The sequence below is a fragment of the Sciurus vulgaris genome (genome assembly GCF_902686455.1).
Source record: "Sciurus vulgaris genome assembly, chromosome: 4".
Lineage (NCBI taxonomy): Eukaryota > Metazoa > Chordata > Mammalia > Rodentia > Sciuridae > Sciurus > Sciurus vulgaris.
The window spans coordinates 88,132,725-88,149,822 of NC_136464.1; the positions used below are offsets into that span (position 1 = coordinate 88,132,725).

Consider the following 17,098-nt stretch of genomic DNA (forward strand, 5'->3'; position numbering starts at 1 on the left):
TTCTGTCCCCTAACCATCTGCAGGTATGCAAATAGTTCTTTTCACCCCACCATTCCTCTCACAGTATAACATCCCATATTAGCCTCATTCCCTGTCTTGTAGATATTTCTCTACCCTTGGCCCCTCTACCAAATTTCAAGCAGCTTCCAGTCAGAGCAGTAAAATCATAATTGCTACATTTTCTACACCTGGCAGAGGTTTCAATTAATTGCTCAGCAAATGATGAAATTAATAAGGTTTCACACCGTATGTTGTATTCTATATTAGCTACCACTTTTAAAATCTTTATTAACAATAATAATCCTGACTAAAAAATTAACATCCTAGCCATTGTATGATTGCATACAGAATATCTGTTCTCTACCAGTCACTATCTAGGTGCTCCATCCTTACATTTTAGTCACAGTTAGGAAGTAGTAGTATTCTGTCTTGAAGATGAAGACACTGAGGCTCAGACCCCATGACTAGGAAGGGGAAGACCTGGGATTTAAATAGAACTCTGACTGGTCTGAGAGTCATTTTTCTTGTCCTTACAAAAGGTTTACCTAGACAGGTGCTTAAAATACCCAAATCTGCCCTTATCAGTGGCAACCCACTGTACCTGGGGAAAAAATGCAAAACTGCTCATGTGGCACTAGCTCTTCATCTTCACTCTGTGCTTGCCTAACTCTGGTCCTACTTCTTCTAGTTAATCAATGGCATCCAGCTCTTTCCTGCCTCAGGACCTTCACAGATGCTCTCTTCTTAGCCCGAACCACTCTTTCCCCAAGTACTTCAGGCAATATTCCTTTTTCTTCAGATCTCAGCTTAAATGGTCGCTTCCTTGAACAAGACCTTTGAGTTGCCCAAATTAGATTCCTTCCCCTTTTATAATCCTTCATTGTACCTCAGCTTTCCTTGACAAGTGCTCACCATAAGTTATGATCATCTATTGGTTTGTGATGAAGCTGTCTGAGGGTGAGGCCCAGGCCTACATCTTTGCAATGTGCTCCTAGTTCCTAGTAGATTCTGAGGCACCTGGGTTCCCAAAACCTGTTTACTGAGTCTATGAATGAGTAGATGAGTGTATGTAGTCTTCTTAGTTGCTGACTTTGGATCCTAAGCCTATTGCATGGATCATGCAAGTAGAATGAATCACTGATGACTGATTATTGTCTTATACAGTCTAAAACCAAAGACCCCCTTATGATTCCTTTTTTTCCCCCTTAGATTCAAGGTGGATTCAAGTGCACTCTGTAGAGAAAAGATATGTTCTATTTCTTACCTGTACATGGTCTTTGTATAAAGATGCATATAGCTCCTGTCCTCTTCTTCTGTAGTTCTCTATACATGACACAAAATCCTGGAGAAGAGAGAAAACAAGCCAAGGCTTAATGATAACTGTGAATTTAGGTAAGTATTTCTCTACTGGGACTAATTGCCAAGAGAAACAATGGTCACAGGATTTCTTGGTCAAATCATCACAATTACATGAATAGATTTTGCCTGTGCCGACACTCACCTACCCAGCACATTCACATACACGGGTATGGGTTGTTTTCCCTTCCAACTATGTTGAGCTCAACCTTCCTCTCAAGAATAACTACAAAAATATAGATTTGAATAATCTGCTTTAAGACAGCAAGGACCTACCAAGAGAGTTAAGATTTGAAAAGGTACTGGAGAGAAAGAAAACTCACTGAGATGTATCCAATATTTATGATTATGTTTTTTGTTTGTTGGTTGGCTTTTTTCTCCCTTGAGATATTTGCCAATTTTCAAATAGCACAAGAAGCTGAGCAGCTGAGCAGAAAGTAATGGCTAAGAAGCAAAAACAATTAAAAGAGATTTTGGCAGCCTCAGGTAGCTGGGGAGATGAAATTAAAGCTCAGGTCCATAGGATCCATGAGGCATCCAGGACATAGGAATCAAGATCCCAGAAACAGGGTAGTAAAGAGGAATATGCTCAGTTTTCTGCATTGATGTTCCTTTTTTTTTTTGTACAGGGAATTGAACCCAGAGGCACTCAACCACTGAGTCACATCACAGCCCTTTCTGTATTTTTCTTTAGAGACAGAGTCTCAACTGAGTTGCTTAGGGCCTCACTAAGTTGCTGAGGCTGACTTTGAACTTGCAATTCTCCTGCCTCAGCCTCCCATGATGTTCCTCTTTAGGTAGCTGCTGATTAACAAGCCATGTAAGGCTGAGAGACTGATAACATATATAACGACCCAGTAGTCTCAGTCTGGAGAAATCCACAGGATAAAAGACCTTAAGGTAGGATTTCTGAAGGGCTACATACAAGGATAAGGGAAGACTAGAAATGGACCAGGCTTTATAAGACTGAAACCCACAACCAACAAGCCCAATCCCTGATTATGTGCAGCGACCTATATTAATAACAAAATTTTTAAAAATTTAAGACAAAAAAGTAACCAAAGATTAAAAAAAAGGACTCCTCAAGAGATTTTACAAGATTAGTTATTACTCTGATAATAAAAACCAGGCAAAGCCGTCACAAGAGAAAAACTACAGACCCGTACCTCTTATAAATATAAATGTAAAAATCACTGACAAAACACTAGCAAACTGATTCCAGCAACATATAAAGATAATGATATACCATGACCATATGAGATTTAATCCAAGTAACACAGTAAGGTTGGTTTAACATCTGAAAATAATGTAATGCCCCATATCATTAGAATAAAAAAAAATCATAAGATCATTTCAATAGATATAGGAAGGCATTTGACAAAATCTAAAACCCTTTAGAGGCAAAAAAAAAAAAAAAGTCAACCAACTAGGACAAAGGGAAATTTTCTCAGCCTTATAAATAGCATCTATCCAAACCCACAAACAACAAGATACTTAATGGTGAAAGACTGAATATTTTTCCCCTAATATCGGGAGTAAGAGAAGGGTATCTACTCCCGCCACTTCTAGTTAGCATTCTGCCGATGGTTCTAGTCGGGACAATTAAGCAAGAAAAAAAATAAAATAAAAGACAATCAAATTGAAAAGGAGAAGTATCTCTGTTCACAGATGATATGATTCTATACATAGAAAATTCTAAATAATCTGTAAAAGAATGACTAGAACTAATAAATGAATTAAAGTTGTAGCATACAAGGTCAAACTATTTAAGTCAGTTTTGCTCCTATACAATGCCAATGAAAAATTCCCCCCAAAATTAAGAAATCAATTCTATTTACAATCACATCCAAAAGGATAAAATACCTAGGAACAAATTAAGCCAAGTTGGTTAAAGAACTATATATTGAAAAATACAAAACACTGCTGAAAGAAATTTTAGAAGGTCCTAAATTAATAGAAAGAGATCTCATACTCATGAAAGAGAAGATAAATATTGTTAAACTGTCAGTACTTTTTAAAACAACTACAGAACTAAATCAATTCCTATCAAATTCCAATGATTTTTTTTAGAAATCAAAAAACAATCAAGTTCATATGGAATTACATAGGACCCCAAATAGCCAAGAAAATCTTTACAAAGAAGAGTTAAGTTCACTCACACTTCCTAGTTTCAAAACTTTCTTAAGCAATCACACTAGCATATAGATATACATATAGATCAGTGGAATGGAATTGAGTATACAAAAGTAAAACCATGTGCCTGTGGTTGGTGGAATTTTTTTTTTTACAAGGATGTCCAAACAATTCAACAAAGAAGGAACAATCTCTTTAACAAGCATTGCTGGAAAACTAGATAACCACATGCCAAAAAAAAAAAGAAAGAAAGAAAGAAAGAAAGAAATTCCTTCTTTATGACATATAAAAGTTAACTCAGAATAAAACAAAGATCCAATGTAAAAGCAAAGCTGTAAAACTCTTAGAAGAAAATTCAGGAATAAATCTTTATGATCTCAGTTTTGTAAGATTTAGATTTCACACCAAAATCACAAGCAACACACACACACACACACACACACACACACACACACACACAAATAAATTGAACTTCACCCAAAGTAAAAGCTTTTGCTTTAAAAGATACTCTCATCAACATAATGGAAAAATCACAGAATGAAAGAAAACAGTCATGTCCCTACATAATGATGTTTGGGGCAATGACAGATATATAATGTTTCCTTGAGATTATCATACAACTGAAAAATTCCTATCATCTATTGACATCATGGGAGTCATTTGTCACCGTGTGATGCATGCATTATTTATGTGTTTGTGTTGATGCTGTATAAACAAGCCTACTGTTCTGACAGTCATATTAAGTAATATAAAAGTATAGCACATACAATTATGTACAGGATATTATACTTTATAATGATAATGGACAACTGTACTGGTTTATGAATTTACCACACTATAGTTTTATTTTTATTTTATAGTACATTTCTTCTACTTATAAAAAACTTAATTTACTGTAAAGTATGCCATTAAGCCAGCAGTGTCTTCCTACATCTCCTGTTTACTGCATCTCTTGATTGCATAAAGAGGACACATAGAGTGCTTGACCTATACAATATAGGTTTGTGTAAGTATACTCTATGATGTTCATATAACAATAAAATTGCCTAATGATGCATTTCTCAGAATGTATCCCTGTTGTTATATGATACTGACTGTACTTATAAATCATACATCTGATAAGGGATTTGATTCTACAATATATAAAGAACTCTTAGAGATCAATAATAAAAATGAAACTATCTTAAAATGGACAAAGAATCTGAATAGACTGTTCTCTGAGGACAATATCCAAATGGCTAACAAGCATGTGAAAAGATACTTGGCATTATTTATCATCAGGGAAATGCAAACAATATCCACAAGGAGATCAATGAGCTAACCAACTAAATAGGATGGCTAGAATCAAAACTTCAGATAATAGCAGTGTTAATGAAGACATGAATGAATTCAAACTCTATACACTGAATGTGGGAAAGCAAAATGGTATAGAACTTTGGAAAATGGCCTGACAGTTCTTCAAATGATTAAACAAGGACATACCATTGACCTAGAAATTTCACTCCTATGTGTGTAACCAAGATAACAAAAATTTGCACACAAATATTTAGCAGTATTATTCATAACATTCCAAAGTTATAAACAAACTAAATATCCAACAACTGATAAATGGATAAATAAAATGTGGTCTTGGCTGGAGCAGTGAACTCGGACAACTGGGAGCATCACAAAGGAAGCCGCTCAGCACAGCGCTGGGACTCGGAGCAACCACTGGGGCTCCGGCGGCTGCCCAGGGGAGGAGCGGTGAGGAGAGCTGTGTGGACTCAGAACACCGGGGCCTGCCCTGAGGACGAGGAGGAGGAACGTGGCCGCTTGGATTCGGAGTGACTACACCAGAGCTACAGGCGGTTGCCAGAGGAGAAGCCACGCGGCGAGCTGTTTGGACTTAGAGCGACGCTTCTGAACACCGGGGCCTGCCCTGAGGACGAGGAGGAGGAAGAGGAGCGTGGCCGCTTGGATTCGGAGTGGCTATACCAGAGCTACAGGCAGTTGCCAGAGGAGGGGCTGCGTGGCGAGCTGTTTGGACTCAGACCACTTCTGAACACCAGGGCCTGCCCGGAGGAATAGGAGGAGGAGGAGGAGCGTGGCGGGTCGCTTGGACTCTCAGTGACTGCATTGGAGCTCCAGGTGGCTGCTCAGAGGAGGAGGCGAGTGGTGAGTTGTTTGGACTTAAAGTGACCGCTCCTGAACACAGGGGGGCTGCCTGGAGGGGAAGCGCGGTGGGTCGCTTGGTCTCGAGTGGCCACACCAGAGCTCCGGGCGGTTGCCCAGAGGACGCGTGCAGCGGGTCACGTGGATTCAGAGCCACTCAGAGCGACCGCTCCTGAACACCTGGGGGGTTACCAGGAGGAGGAGGAGGAACGGGGAGGGTCATTTCGACTCGGAGTGATTGATTGCCCAGGGCTACGGGTGGTTGGTGGGAGGAGGCACGCAGTGAGTTGCTTGGACTCCTAGTGACTGCACCAGAATACTGGGCGGCTGTCTGGAGGAAGAGGTGTGTGGCGGGTCTCTGGGACTCAGAGCGATTGTACGGGGCCCCAGGTGGCTGCTCAGAGGAGTGGCCACATAGCCAGGTGATTAGGTGCACAGCACGGTCCTAGGATCTAGGAGGCTTCTTGGTGGAAGAGCCCCACAGAGACACGCTTAGGGGCACAGAGAAGGTTCCAGGACTGCGGGCAGATTCTCTGAGGAGGGGCAGCCTAAGGAGATTCATCTGTGAAGGGTGAGGCTCCCAGGCCCAGGAAGTAGGGCTGGGCCCCTGGGAACTTTGCGGAGGAAGGCAGCCCAGCCCAGGCGGTAGCTATAAATTGAGGGGAACCTCTAGGAGGGAACTGATCAACGAGACCTCCCCACCAGGTGAGTCTTCCCTGCCAGGTGAGGTTTCCCCACAAGGACGGTAAAACCAGAGACACAGGCCCAAACAGGCCTTGACTCAGCCCCCAGTCTAGTTCCCCTTTGGATGACCATTGGTCAACAAGTGGAGGCACCTCTGCCCACTAGCAGTGAATATACCCCACCTGAAGGCCACCACTCCTAGAGAGCAGCTTCCTTGTGGAGCACTGCATTATCAACTTCCTCCAAGACTTCAGCCTACTGAAGGCTAAGAGGGGATATATATAGAAATCTTCAGGGACATTTTAAGTCAATAGAGGAAAACTACAAATATCTCTGAACAATATGAGAGAACAAGGAAAGAAAATGCTGCAAACAAATCTAGATATTACATCAATAAAACCCAATGACAGCATGGCAGAAGAAATGACAGAAAAGGAGTTCAGAATGTACATAATTAAAATGATCAGGGAAGCAAACGATGAGATGAAAGAGCAAATGCACACACTGAATGATGAGATGAAAGAGCAAATGCAGGCATTGAATGATCGCACCAATCGATAGTTAAAAGAGCAAATACAGGAAGCAAAAGATCATTTCAATAAAGAGTTAGAGATAATGAAAAAAAAACAAACAGAAATCCTTGACATGAAGGAAACAATAAACCAAATTAAGAACTCCATAGAAAGCATATCCAATAGGATAGAACACCTGGAAGACAGAACCTCAGACATTGAAGACAAAATATTTAACCTTGAAAACAAAGTTGAACAAACAGAGAAGATGGTAAGAAATCATGAACAGAATCTACAAGAACTATGGGATATCATGAAAAGGCCAAATTTAAGAATTATTGGGATTGAGGAAGGCCTAGAGAAACAAGCCAAAGGAATGAACAATTTATTCAATGAAATAATATCAGAAAATTTCCCAAATCTGAAGAATGAAATGGAAAATCAAGTTCAAGAGGCTTATAGGACTGCAAATACACAAAAGCAAAACAGACCCACACCAAGGCACATTATGATGAAAATACCTAACATACAAAATAAAGACAGAATTTTAAAGGCTGTGACAGAAAAGAACCAAATTACATACAGGGGGAAACCAATACGGATATCAGCAGATTTTTCAATCCAGACCCTAAAAGCTAGAAGGGCCTGGAACAACATTTTTCAAGCCCTAAAAGAAAATGGATGCCAACCAAGAATCTTACACCCAGCAAAACTTATCTTCAAATTTGACGATGAAATAAAATCCTTCCATGATAAACAAAAGCTAAAAGAATTTACAAAAAGAAAGCCGGCATTACAGAACATTCTCAGCAAAATATTCCATGAGGAAGAGATGAAAAACAAAGAAGCAAATCAGCAAAGGGAGGAATTATCCTAAAGGAACTGTCAAATAAAGGAGGAACCAAGTTGTGTCAAACAAATAAATAAATAAAATTTAAAAAATGAACCAAATGACCGGGAAACCAAATCATATCTCAATAATAACCCTGAATGTTAATGGCCTAAATTCATCAATCAAAAGACATACACTGGCAGATTGGATTAAAAAGAAAGATCCAACAATATGTTGCCTACAAGAGAGACACCTCATAGAAAAAGATACCCATAGACTAAAGGTGAAAGGATGGGGAAAAACATACCATGCACATGGACTCAGCAAAAAAGCTGGAGTATCCATCCTCATTTCAGACAATGTGGACTTCAAGCCAAAGTTAGTCAGAAGGGATAAAGAAGGTCATTTCATACTGCTTAAGGGAAGCATAAATCAGCAAGATATAACAATCATAAACATCTATGCCCCAAACAGTGGCTCATCCATATATGTCAAACAAATCCTTCTCAATTTCAGAAACCAAATAGACCATAACACAATAATACTAGGTGATTTTAACACACCTCTCTCACCACTGGACAGATCTTCCAGACAAAAATTGAACAAAGAAACCATAGATCTCAATAAGACAATCAATAATTTAGACTTAACGGACATTTATAGAATATACCATCCAACCAAGAGTGAATACACTTTCTTCTCAGCAGCACATGGATCCTTCCCTAAAATAGACCATATATTATGCCATAAAGCTAATGTTAGCAAATAAAAGAAGATAGAGACACTACCATTTATTCTATCAGATCATAATGGATTGAAGTAGAAATAAATGAAACAGTAAAACACAGAAGCTATTCCAACATCTGGAGATTAAACAATATGCTATTATATGATGAATGGAAAACAGAAGATATTAGGAAGGAAATTAAAAAATTCTTAGAGGTAAATGAGAACAAAGAAACATCATATCAAAATCTCTGGGACACTATGAAAGCAGTACTTAGAGGGAAATTTATTTCATGGAGCGCATTTAATAAAAGAAGTAAAACTCAACAAATAAACAACCTAACACTACAGCTCAAAGCCCTAGAAAAAGAAGAACAGAACAGCACCAAAAGTAGTAGAAGATAGGAAATAGTTAAACTCAGAGCTGAAATCAATGAAATTGAAACAAAAGAAACAATAGAAAAAATTGACAAAATAAATAGTTGTTTCTTCGAAAAAATAAACAAAATTGATAAACTTTTAGCCACACTAACAAAGAGAAGATGAGAGAAAACCTAAATCACTAATATTCAGAATGAATGAACAAGGAAATATCACAACAGACAGGATTGAAAAACAAAACATAATTAGAAGCTATTTTGAAAATCTATACTCCAACAAAATAGAAAATTTCGAAGACATCAACAGGTTTCTAGAGACATATGAATTGCCTAAACTGAACGAGGAGGACATACACAATTTAAATAGACCAATTTCAAGTACTGAAATTGAAGAAGTCATCAAAAGCCTACCAACAAAGAAAAGTCCGGGACCAGATGGGTTCTCAGCTGAGTTCTACAAAACCTTTAAAGAAGAGCTCATTCCAATACTTCTCAAAGTATTCCATAAAATAGAAGAGGAGGGAACCCTCCCAAACTCATTCTATGAAGCCAAAATCACACTGATACCTAAAGCAGACAGAGACTCATCAAGGAAAGAAAATTTCAGACCAATATCCTTAATGAACATCGACGCAAAAATTCTCAACAAAATTTTAGCAAATCGCATACAAAAATATATTAAAAAGATAGTGCACCATGATCAAGTGGGTTTCATCCCAGGGATGCAAGGTTGGTTCAACATCAGGAAATCAATAAATGTAATTCATCATATCAATAGACTTAAATTGAAGAATCACATGATTATTTCAATAGATGCAGAAAAAGCATTTGATAAAATACAGCACCCCTTCATTCTCAAAACTAGAAAAAATAGGGATAGTGGGAACATTCCTTAACATTGTAAAGGCCATTTATGCTAAGCCCATGGCTAATATCATTCTAAATGGTGAAAAACTGAAAGCATTCCCCCTAAAAACTGGAACAAGGCAGGGATGCCCTCTTTCACCACTTCTATTTAACATTGTTCTTGAGACTCTAGTCAGAGCAATTAGACAAACCAAAGAAATTAAAGGGATACGAATTGGGAAAGAAGAACTCAAACTATCCCTGTTCGCTGATGACATGATTATATATTTAGAGGAACCTGGAAATTCCACCAGAAAACTCTTAGAACTCATAAGTGAATTCAGTAAAGTAGCAGGTTACAAGATCAATGCTCATAAATCCAATGCATTTTTATACATAAGTGATGAATCTTCAGAAAGAGAAATTAGGAAAACTACCCCATTCACAATAGCCTCGAAAAAAATAAAATACTTGGGAATCAATCTCACAAAAGAGGTGAAAGACCTCTACAATGAGAACTATACAACACTAAAGAAAGAAATTAAAGAACACCTTAGAAAATGGAAAGATCTTCCATGTTTTTGGATAGGCAGAATTAATATTGTCAAAATGGCCATACTACCTAAAGTGCTATACAAATTCAATGCAATTCCAATTAAAATCCCAATGATGTACCTTACAGAAATAGAGCAAGCAATTATGAAATTCAACTGGAAGAATAAGAAACCCAGAATAGCTAAAGCACTCCTTAGCAGGAAGAATGAAACAGGGGGTATTGCAATACCAGATCTTCAACTCTCCTACAAAGCAATAGTAACAAAAACGGCATGGTATTGGTACCAAAATAGAAAGGTAGATCAATGGTACCGAATAGAGGACATGGACACAAACCCAAATAAATACAATTTTCTCATACTAGACAAAGGTGCCAAAAATATGCAATGGAGAAAAGATAGCCTCTTCAACAAATGGTGCTGGGAGAATTGCAAATCCATATGCAACAGAATGAAACTAAACCCATATCTCTCACCATGCACGAAACTAAACTCAAAATGGATTAAGGACCTCGGAATCAGACCAGAGACCCTGCAGATTATAGAAGAAAAAGTAGGTCCAAATCTTCACCTTGTTGGTCTAGGATCAGACTTCCTTAACAGGACTCCCATAGCACAAGAAATAAAAGCTAGAATCAACCACTGGGATAGATTCAAACTAAAAAGCTTTCTCTCAGCAAAGGAAACTATCAGCAATGCGAAGCAAGAGCCTACAGAGTGGGAGAATATCTTTGCCAATCATACTTCAGATAGAGCACTAATCTCCAGAATCTATAAAGAACTCAAAAAACTCTACTCCAAGAATTCAAATAATCCAGTCGACAAATGGGCTAAGGAAATGAACAGACACTTCACAGAAGAAGATCTACAAGCAATCAACAAACATATGGAAAAATGTTCAACATCTCTAGTAATAAGAGAAATGCAAATCAAAACCACCCTAAAATTCCATCTCACCCCAATTAGAATGGCGATTATCAAGAATACGAGCAACAACAGGTGTTGGCGAGGATGAGGGGAGAAAGGTACACTCATACATTGCTGGTGGGGTTGCAAATTAGTGCAGCCACTCTGGAAAGCAGTGTGGAGATTCCTTAGAAAACTTGGAATGGACCCTCCATTTGACCCAGCTATCCCACTCCTTGGCCTATACCCAAAGGACTTAAAATCAGCATACTACAGAGATACAGCCACATCAATGTTCATAGCTGCTCAATTCACAATAGCCAGACTGTGGAACCTACCTAGATGCCCTTCAATTGAAAAGTGGATATAGAAACTGTGGTATATATATACAATGGAATATTACTCAGCCATAAAGAATTATGGCATTTGCAGGCAAATGGATGAAATTGGAGAATATTATGCTAAGTGAGAGAAGCCAATCTCAAAAAGCCAAAGGACGAATGATATCACTAATAAGTGGATGATGACACATAATGGGGGGAGGGAAGGGTTAGTGTTAGGGTTAGAGTTAGGGTTAGGGAGGGGGGCAAGTATGGAGGAAGGAAGCACTGTATAGAGTGAAAAGAGGGGTGGGTGAGGTGGGGGGAACGAAAAAATAACAGAATGAATCAAACAATATTACTCTATGTAAATTTATGATTACACAAATGGTATGCCTTTACGCCATGTACAAACAGAGAAGCAACATGTATCCCATTTGTTTACAATAAAATTTTTTTAAAAAGTAAAAAAAAAAAATGTGGTCTTGTATACAATGGAGTATTATTTGACCCCAAAAACCAAGTTTTGAAACTTGTTACAAGTTGATGAACCTTTAAAACATAATCCTAAGTTAAAGAAATCAACTTCAGAAGTCCACATATTGTGACTCCATTTATATGAAATATCCATAAAGAGAAAGTTGATTGTGGTTGCTGAGGCCTGGAGGGATGGGGGATAACAGGGTGAGAGTTAAAGAATATGAAGTCTCTTTTTGAGGTTATGAAAATGTTAAATGTCATAAAATTGATTATGGTGATGATTACACATATCTGTGTATGTATTATAAGTCATCAAATTGTTCATTTAAGTGAATTATGTTTAATAAATCTGCTTAATAAACAAATATTTATGGAACTAAAAAAAAAACTCCAGAGTTTATAACAAAGATTTATACCAAGAACCAGGAAAATCTCAAACTGAATAAAAGAAGATAATCAACAGATGACAACAGTGAGATGACAGAAATGTTAAAATTACTTAGCAAAGATTAAAATCAGTTATTATAAAGATTAAATCAGTTATTATAAAGATGCTTCGACCACTACCAACCAGAAACATGACTGAAGCAAATGAAAAAAAATAGTGAACATTAATCAAAATAGAAAATTCCATCAGAGAAATAGAACACATAGAGAAAAATCAAATGAAAATTTTAGAATTAAAAATAATAACAACCAAAGGAGGAAAATCTCCTCAATGGATGAGCTCAACAACAGAATCCAAGTGACAGAGGGAAGAATTGGTGAACTAGACTGAAAAATAGCAATTAGACATGTTGAGTTACAGAGAGAACACAGAATGACAAGAACCCCAATCGGCTTTAGAGACCTCTGGAACCACAACAAAAAATCTATTATATGTGCCATCACAATCCCATAAAGAAAGACAAAGAGGGTGGTCCTTAAAATTACTCTAATATATAACAGCTAAAACTCTCCCAAATTGACAAAAGACAGAAAGTTACAGGTTCAAAAGTAATCCAGTTTTTAAATTGATTATTGCCTTTTTCTTTTATTTTTGTACCAGAAAGTGAAATCCAAGGGTACTACTTAGCCATTGAGCCACATCCCCAGCCTTTTAAAAATCTTGAGACAAGTTCTTGCTAAGTTTCTCAGGCCCTCACTAAATTGCTGAGGCTGGCTTTGAATTTATGATCCTCCTGACTCAGTCTCTGAGCCACTGGAATTATAGACATGAACCACCAAGCCCAGCCCTGTAGCTAGCATTATATTTAATCTAAAATGATGAATATTTTACTTCTAAGACTGAACAAAGCAGAGTTGTCTGCTTTCACTGCTCTCATTCAGTATAGTACTAGAAGTTCTAGCCAGTGCAACAAGGCAAGAAAAAATAAATCCAAGCAGATTAAAAAGAAAGGAATAACAGTCTCTATTTGCAGATGCCCTGACTGTTGAATTCCCAAGGTATTTACAAAAACAAAACTCAGTAAGTTATATACTCAAGGTATTTACAAAAATACATAAAGTCATAGACTACAAGATTAGTTTACACATATCAGTTAGATTTCAAAATATTAGTAATAGATGCTAAAATAAAAAATATCAATTTTAATTTCCCCCAAATAATGAAATACTTAGAAGTCAATCTAAAAACAACACACACACAAATTACAAAAGGAAGATGAAAGAAATCAAAGAATATCTAAATAAAGGGAGAGACATACCATTTTCAAGAATCAGAAAACTCAATATAGAAAGATGTCATTTCCCCCCAACTTAACACTATTTTTATCAAAACCCTAGAAAGACGTTTTGTAGGTAAAGACAAGACTTTTTAAAATTTATGTTGTATAGCAAAGGCACTAGTAGAGTTTAAACAATTTTGGAAATTATGAATAAAATAAATCATTCTACTTAATTTCTGTACTTACTATATAGTTACAGTAATCAAGAATGTGTGATCCTGAGAAAGGAATAGACACATAAATTAAGAAAGCATAATTGAGAGTCCAGATGCAGATCCACAAATGTATACCCAAATGATTTTTGACGAAGATAAAAATCCATTTAATAGATAGATTTTCTCCAATGATATTAAGGCTATTAGATGCCCATAGCCAAAAATTGAATCTAAGTCTCACATCTAATATGAAACTTAATTCAAAATAGACTGCAGACTTAAATGTAAAACATAAATATATAAATAATACAGAAGAAAAATTTTAGGACCTAGGATTAGGCAAAGGCCTCTTAGATTTTACATTAAAAGCACCATCCATTAAAATTCTTTTGGTGAATTGGATCTACCAACATTAAAACTTTTGCTCTGCAAAAGCCCATGTGAAGAAGATGTAATGACAAGTTGCTGCCTGGAAGAATATATTTGCAAGCCACATATCTATCAAGAGACTAGCATCTAAAACATATGAAGAACTTTAAAAACAAAGTAAGTGAAAAAGCTTAGTAAAAAATGCACAAGACATGTATAGAAATTCCACTAAGTAATGTATACAGACTTTAATAATACTCTTTGATAATAGCCTACATATGATAGGATAAACAAAAGTATATTATTGAATACTCTATAGTAATGGTTCCCAAAGTGTGGCTCATGAGTCTCTAGGGACTCTACAGACCCTTTCAAACCTCTTTTCAAAGTTCTAGGACATTTTTACCATTTTTATCCCATGGTGTTGACATTTGCATTGATGACTCAAAAGTAGTGGTGGTGGTGGGTAAAGCTAATACTTCAGAACAAATCAAGGCATTGGCAAAGCTGCACAATAACTGTATGTAGTCTCACAACCCGTAACACATGAGGGGGAAAAAAAGCCATCTTCAATAGGAATGTCCCTAATAAAGCAGTGCAAATTATTGATTTTATTAAGTCTCAACCTTTGAATACACTTCTTTCAATAGTTTGCATGATAAAGTGAGAAGTCCACATAAAGCATTTCTGGATATAAAAGAAATGTGATGGCTGTCACAAGGAAAAGCTCTCATGTAATTACTAGAGCTGTGTGCTAAACTAGCCGCATCTATCATGGAACATCACTTTTATTTAAAAGAATGACTAGTGGACAAAATTAATTATTAACACTTGAGTGTTTGGTACATATTTTCTTGAAAATGAACCAACCAAACCTGCTCTCTCAAGTAAAACAAGTGATAGCATTTGCTTCCAATACATGATGAAATTTGAGTTTCCAAGCAAATAGTAACATTTTGCAAAACTTGCATCTGCCTCTGTGAGCTTGTGTTTCCCAATAAATAGCTAAAAAATATTCTAGAAAGATTGGTGGTGACAGGAGCATGATTTTTCCATATTGCATAATGAAATGTATCAACTTGGAGATTATGGAACTCAGGGAACAATGTATGTTACACATATGTTCCAATGCATGTTTCAAAATACTGCATGAGTTCAAATATCCATTCCAAATGCAAGGTAGAGCAAAATAATTTTAATGTCACAGGAGAAAAATTTCACTGATAAACATTTCAAATGTCTTTAAGAAGTGAGTACTTGATGAGTTTGGTGTAGTACCAAAAATAATATCTGTGATTTTCAAAAAAAGCTATTAAAATACTCCTTTCTTAACTACATATCTGTGGAAGACATTTTATATATTTCAACCAAGGTGTGGAGGGATATATTACAGAAGTTTGAATCAGGAAGCAGAATGAAGAATCCATTGGTCTTCTAAGTCTGACAGTTATCCAAGAAATGTAAAATAATGCCACTCTACTCATAATTTTTTTGTTTTGAAAATAGTTATTTAAAATATCTTAATATTTGTATATAATTGATTTATTATTATTATGTTAAAATGAATTTTAAAGTGCATTATCTTTTAAATTTTGTTTTAATTTCTATTGTGGTAGGTATCTATAATCTACATAAAAAAAGCTGTTTGGCATCCTCACTAATTTTCGAGAGGGCAAAGAGATCCTGAGATCAAAGAGTTTGAGAACTGTTGCTTTACCACTACAAGAATGAGTTACTTGCTACTTTATGCAATGACATTGAAAAGTCTTACAGTGAAATAAACCATATAAAATAGTACACATGATGTTATTTCATTTATATGAAATTTAAAATTTGGAAAACTAACAGATGGTACTAGATGCCAGGGGAGGGGCTACTTTGGGGACAGAGAGCACTAGTGATTAGAATGGAATGTTGGGTTAGGGATGCTCCTGGGATGGTGCTAATGTGATAATTTTTTTTTTTTTATCTAGTTGGTTGTCATATATTGCATTGTTAAAATTCTCATTCTATATATTTGTGACTTGAATATTTTTTCCTCTGTATATATGCTTCAAAAAAATTAAAAAGTGTTTATTGGCAAAGACTAAAAAGTATGAAAACAATATAATTTTTAAAATTCAGTTACTGTTTTGTAATAACAGGAAAATGGTGATTTTTCTCTTTTTTTGTAAAATTTTCTTCAACATTATTGTTTCATTGTTCATACACATTTATAAGTAAAGCAATCATTATGAGCATCACAAGTGATATAAAGTGCTGAAAAATTTGACTAATTCTACATCTAAGGCAAGAGCCCAGACTTCTTTAGAATATGACGCTTTGGAGACATGAAGCAGGAGTAGCAAACCCTCCTGGGGCAGTTGGACGCAAAGCAGCTGCCTTCAAACAGCAAATGTGCTGTCTTGCCAAAGAAGGATGGGCTTTGGATGGCCCCAGAAGGCTAAGTGGGCCCAGAGCAGGAAGTTTGGGACAGGCCAGCTTCAGTATGAAAATATGGAAGACTTCCTGTTGTTCTAGTGTCGCAGAACCAGAGCATGGGAGGTAGGAGGCAGAGTAATCCAGACACTTTGGTTCTTGATCCTGGGCAGCCATGCTACTTGGGCATATCACTTAATCTTTCTGAAATTTAATTGGTCATCTATAAAATGAGGTTACTAGAACCTCCTTTGTCTTTTCTGCCAAGATGTTCTGAAGTTACAATGAGGTGATAGAATGAAAGCAGTTTGTAGCACCCTAAGAGAATATTTGGGTGTGAAGTATAGAAGTCATGGATAAAATCTGTTGCCAAACCAACCAACCAACCGAATAAACAAACAAGCCTACATGGTTGCCTCAAAATTGAAAAATGCTATACGAGTTCAGTTGTAAATCACCTTCACTCTCCAAATAAATACCCTGTCTATAACAGCAGGTTGTTTATACATTTCTGGCTTAAATTTTACTCTCTGTTGTTAAGTTCAGCAA

The 17,098-nt window shown here is 36.6% G+C and overlaps 1 protein-coding gene across 1 annotated transcript in view; it reads right to left on the bottom strand.

Annotated features, from left to right (window-relative positions):
• WDFY4 (WDFY family member 4) overlaps nt 1–17,098 on the bottom strand; it is a 288,190-nt gene that overhangs the window by 104,442 nt on the left and 166,650 nt on the right. The window contains 1 exon segment of the mRNA XM_079138164.1: nt 1,265–1,342. Coding sequence (XP_078994290.1) covers nt 1,265–1,342 — 78 coding nt within the window.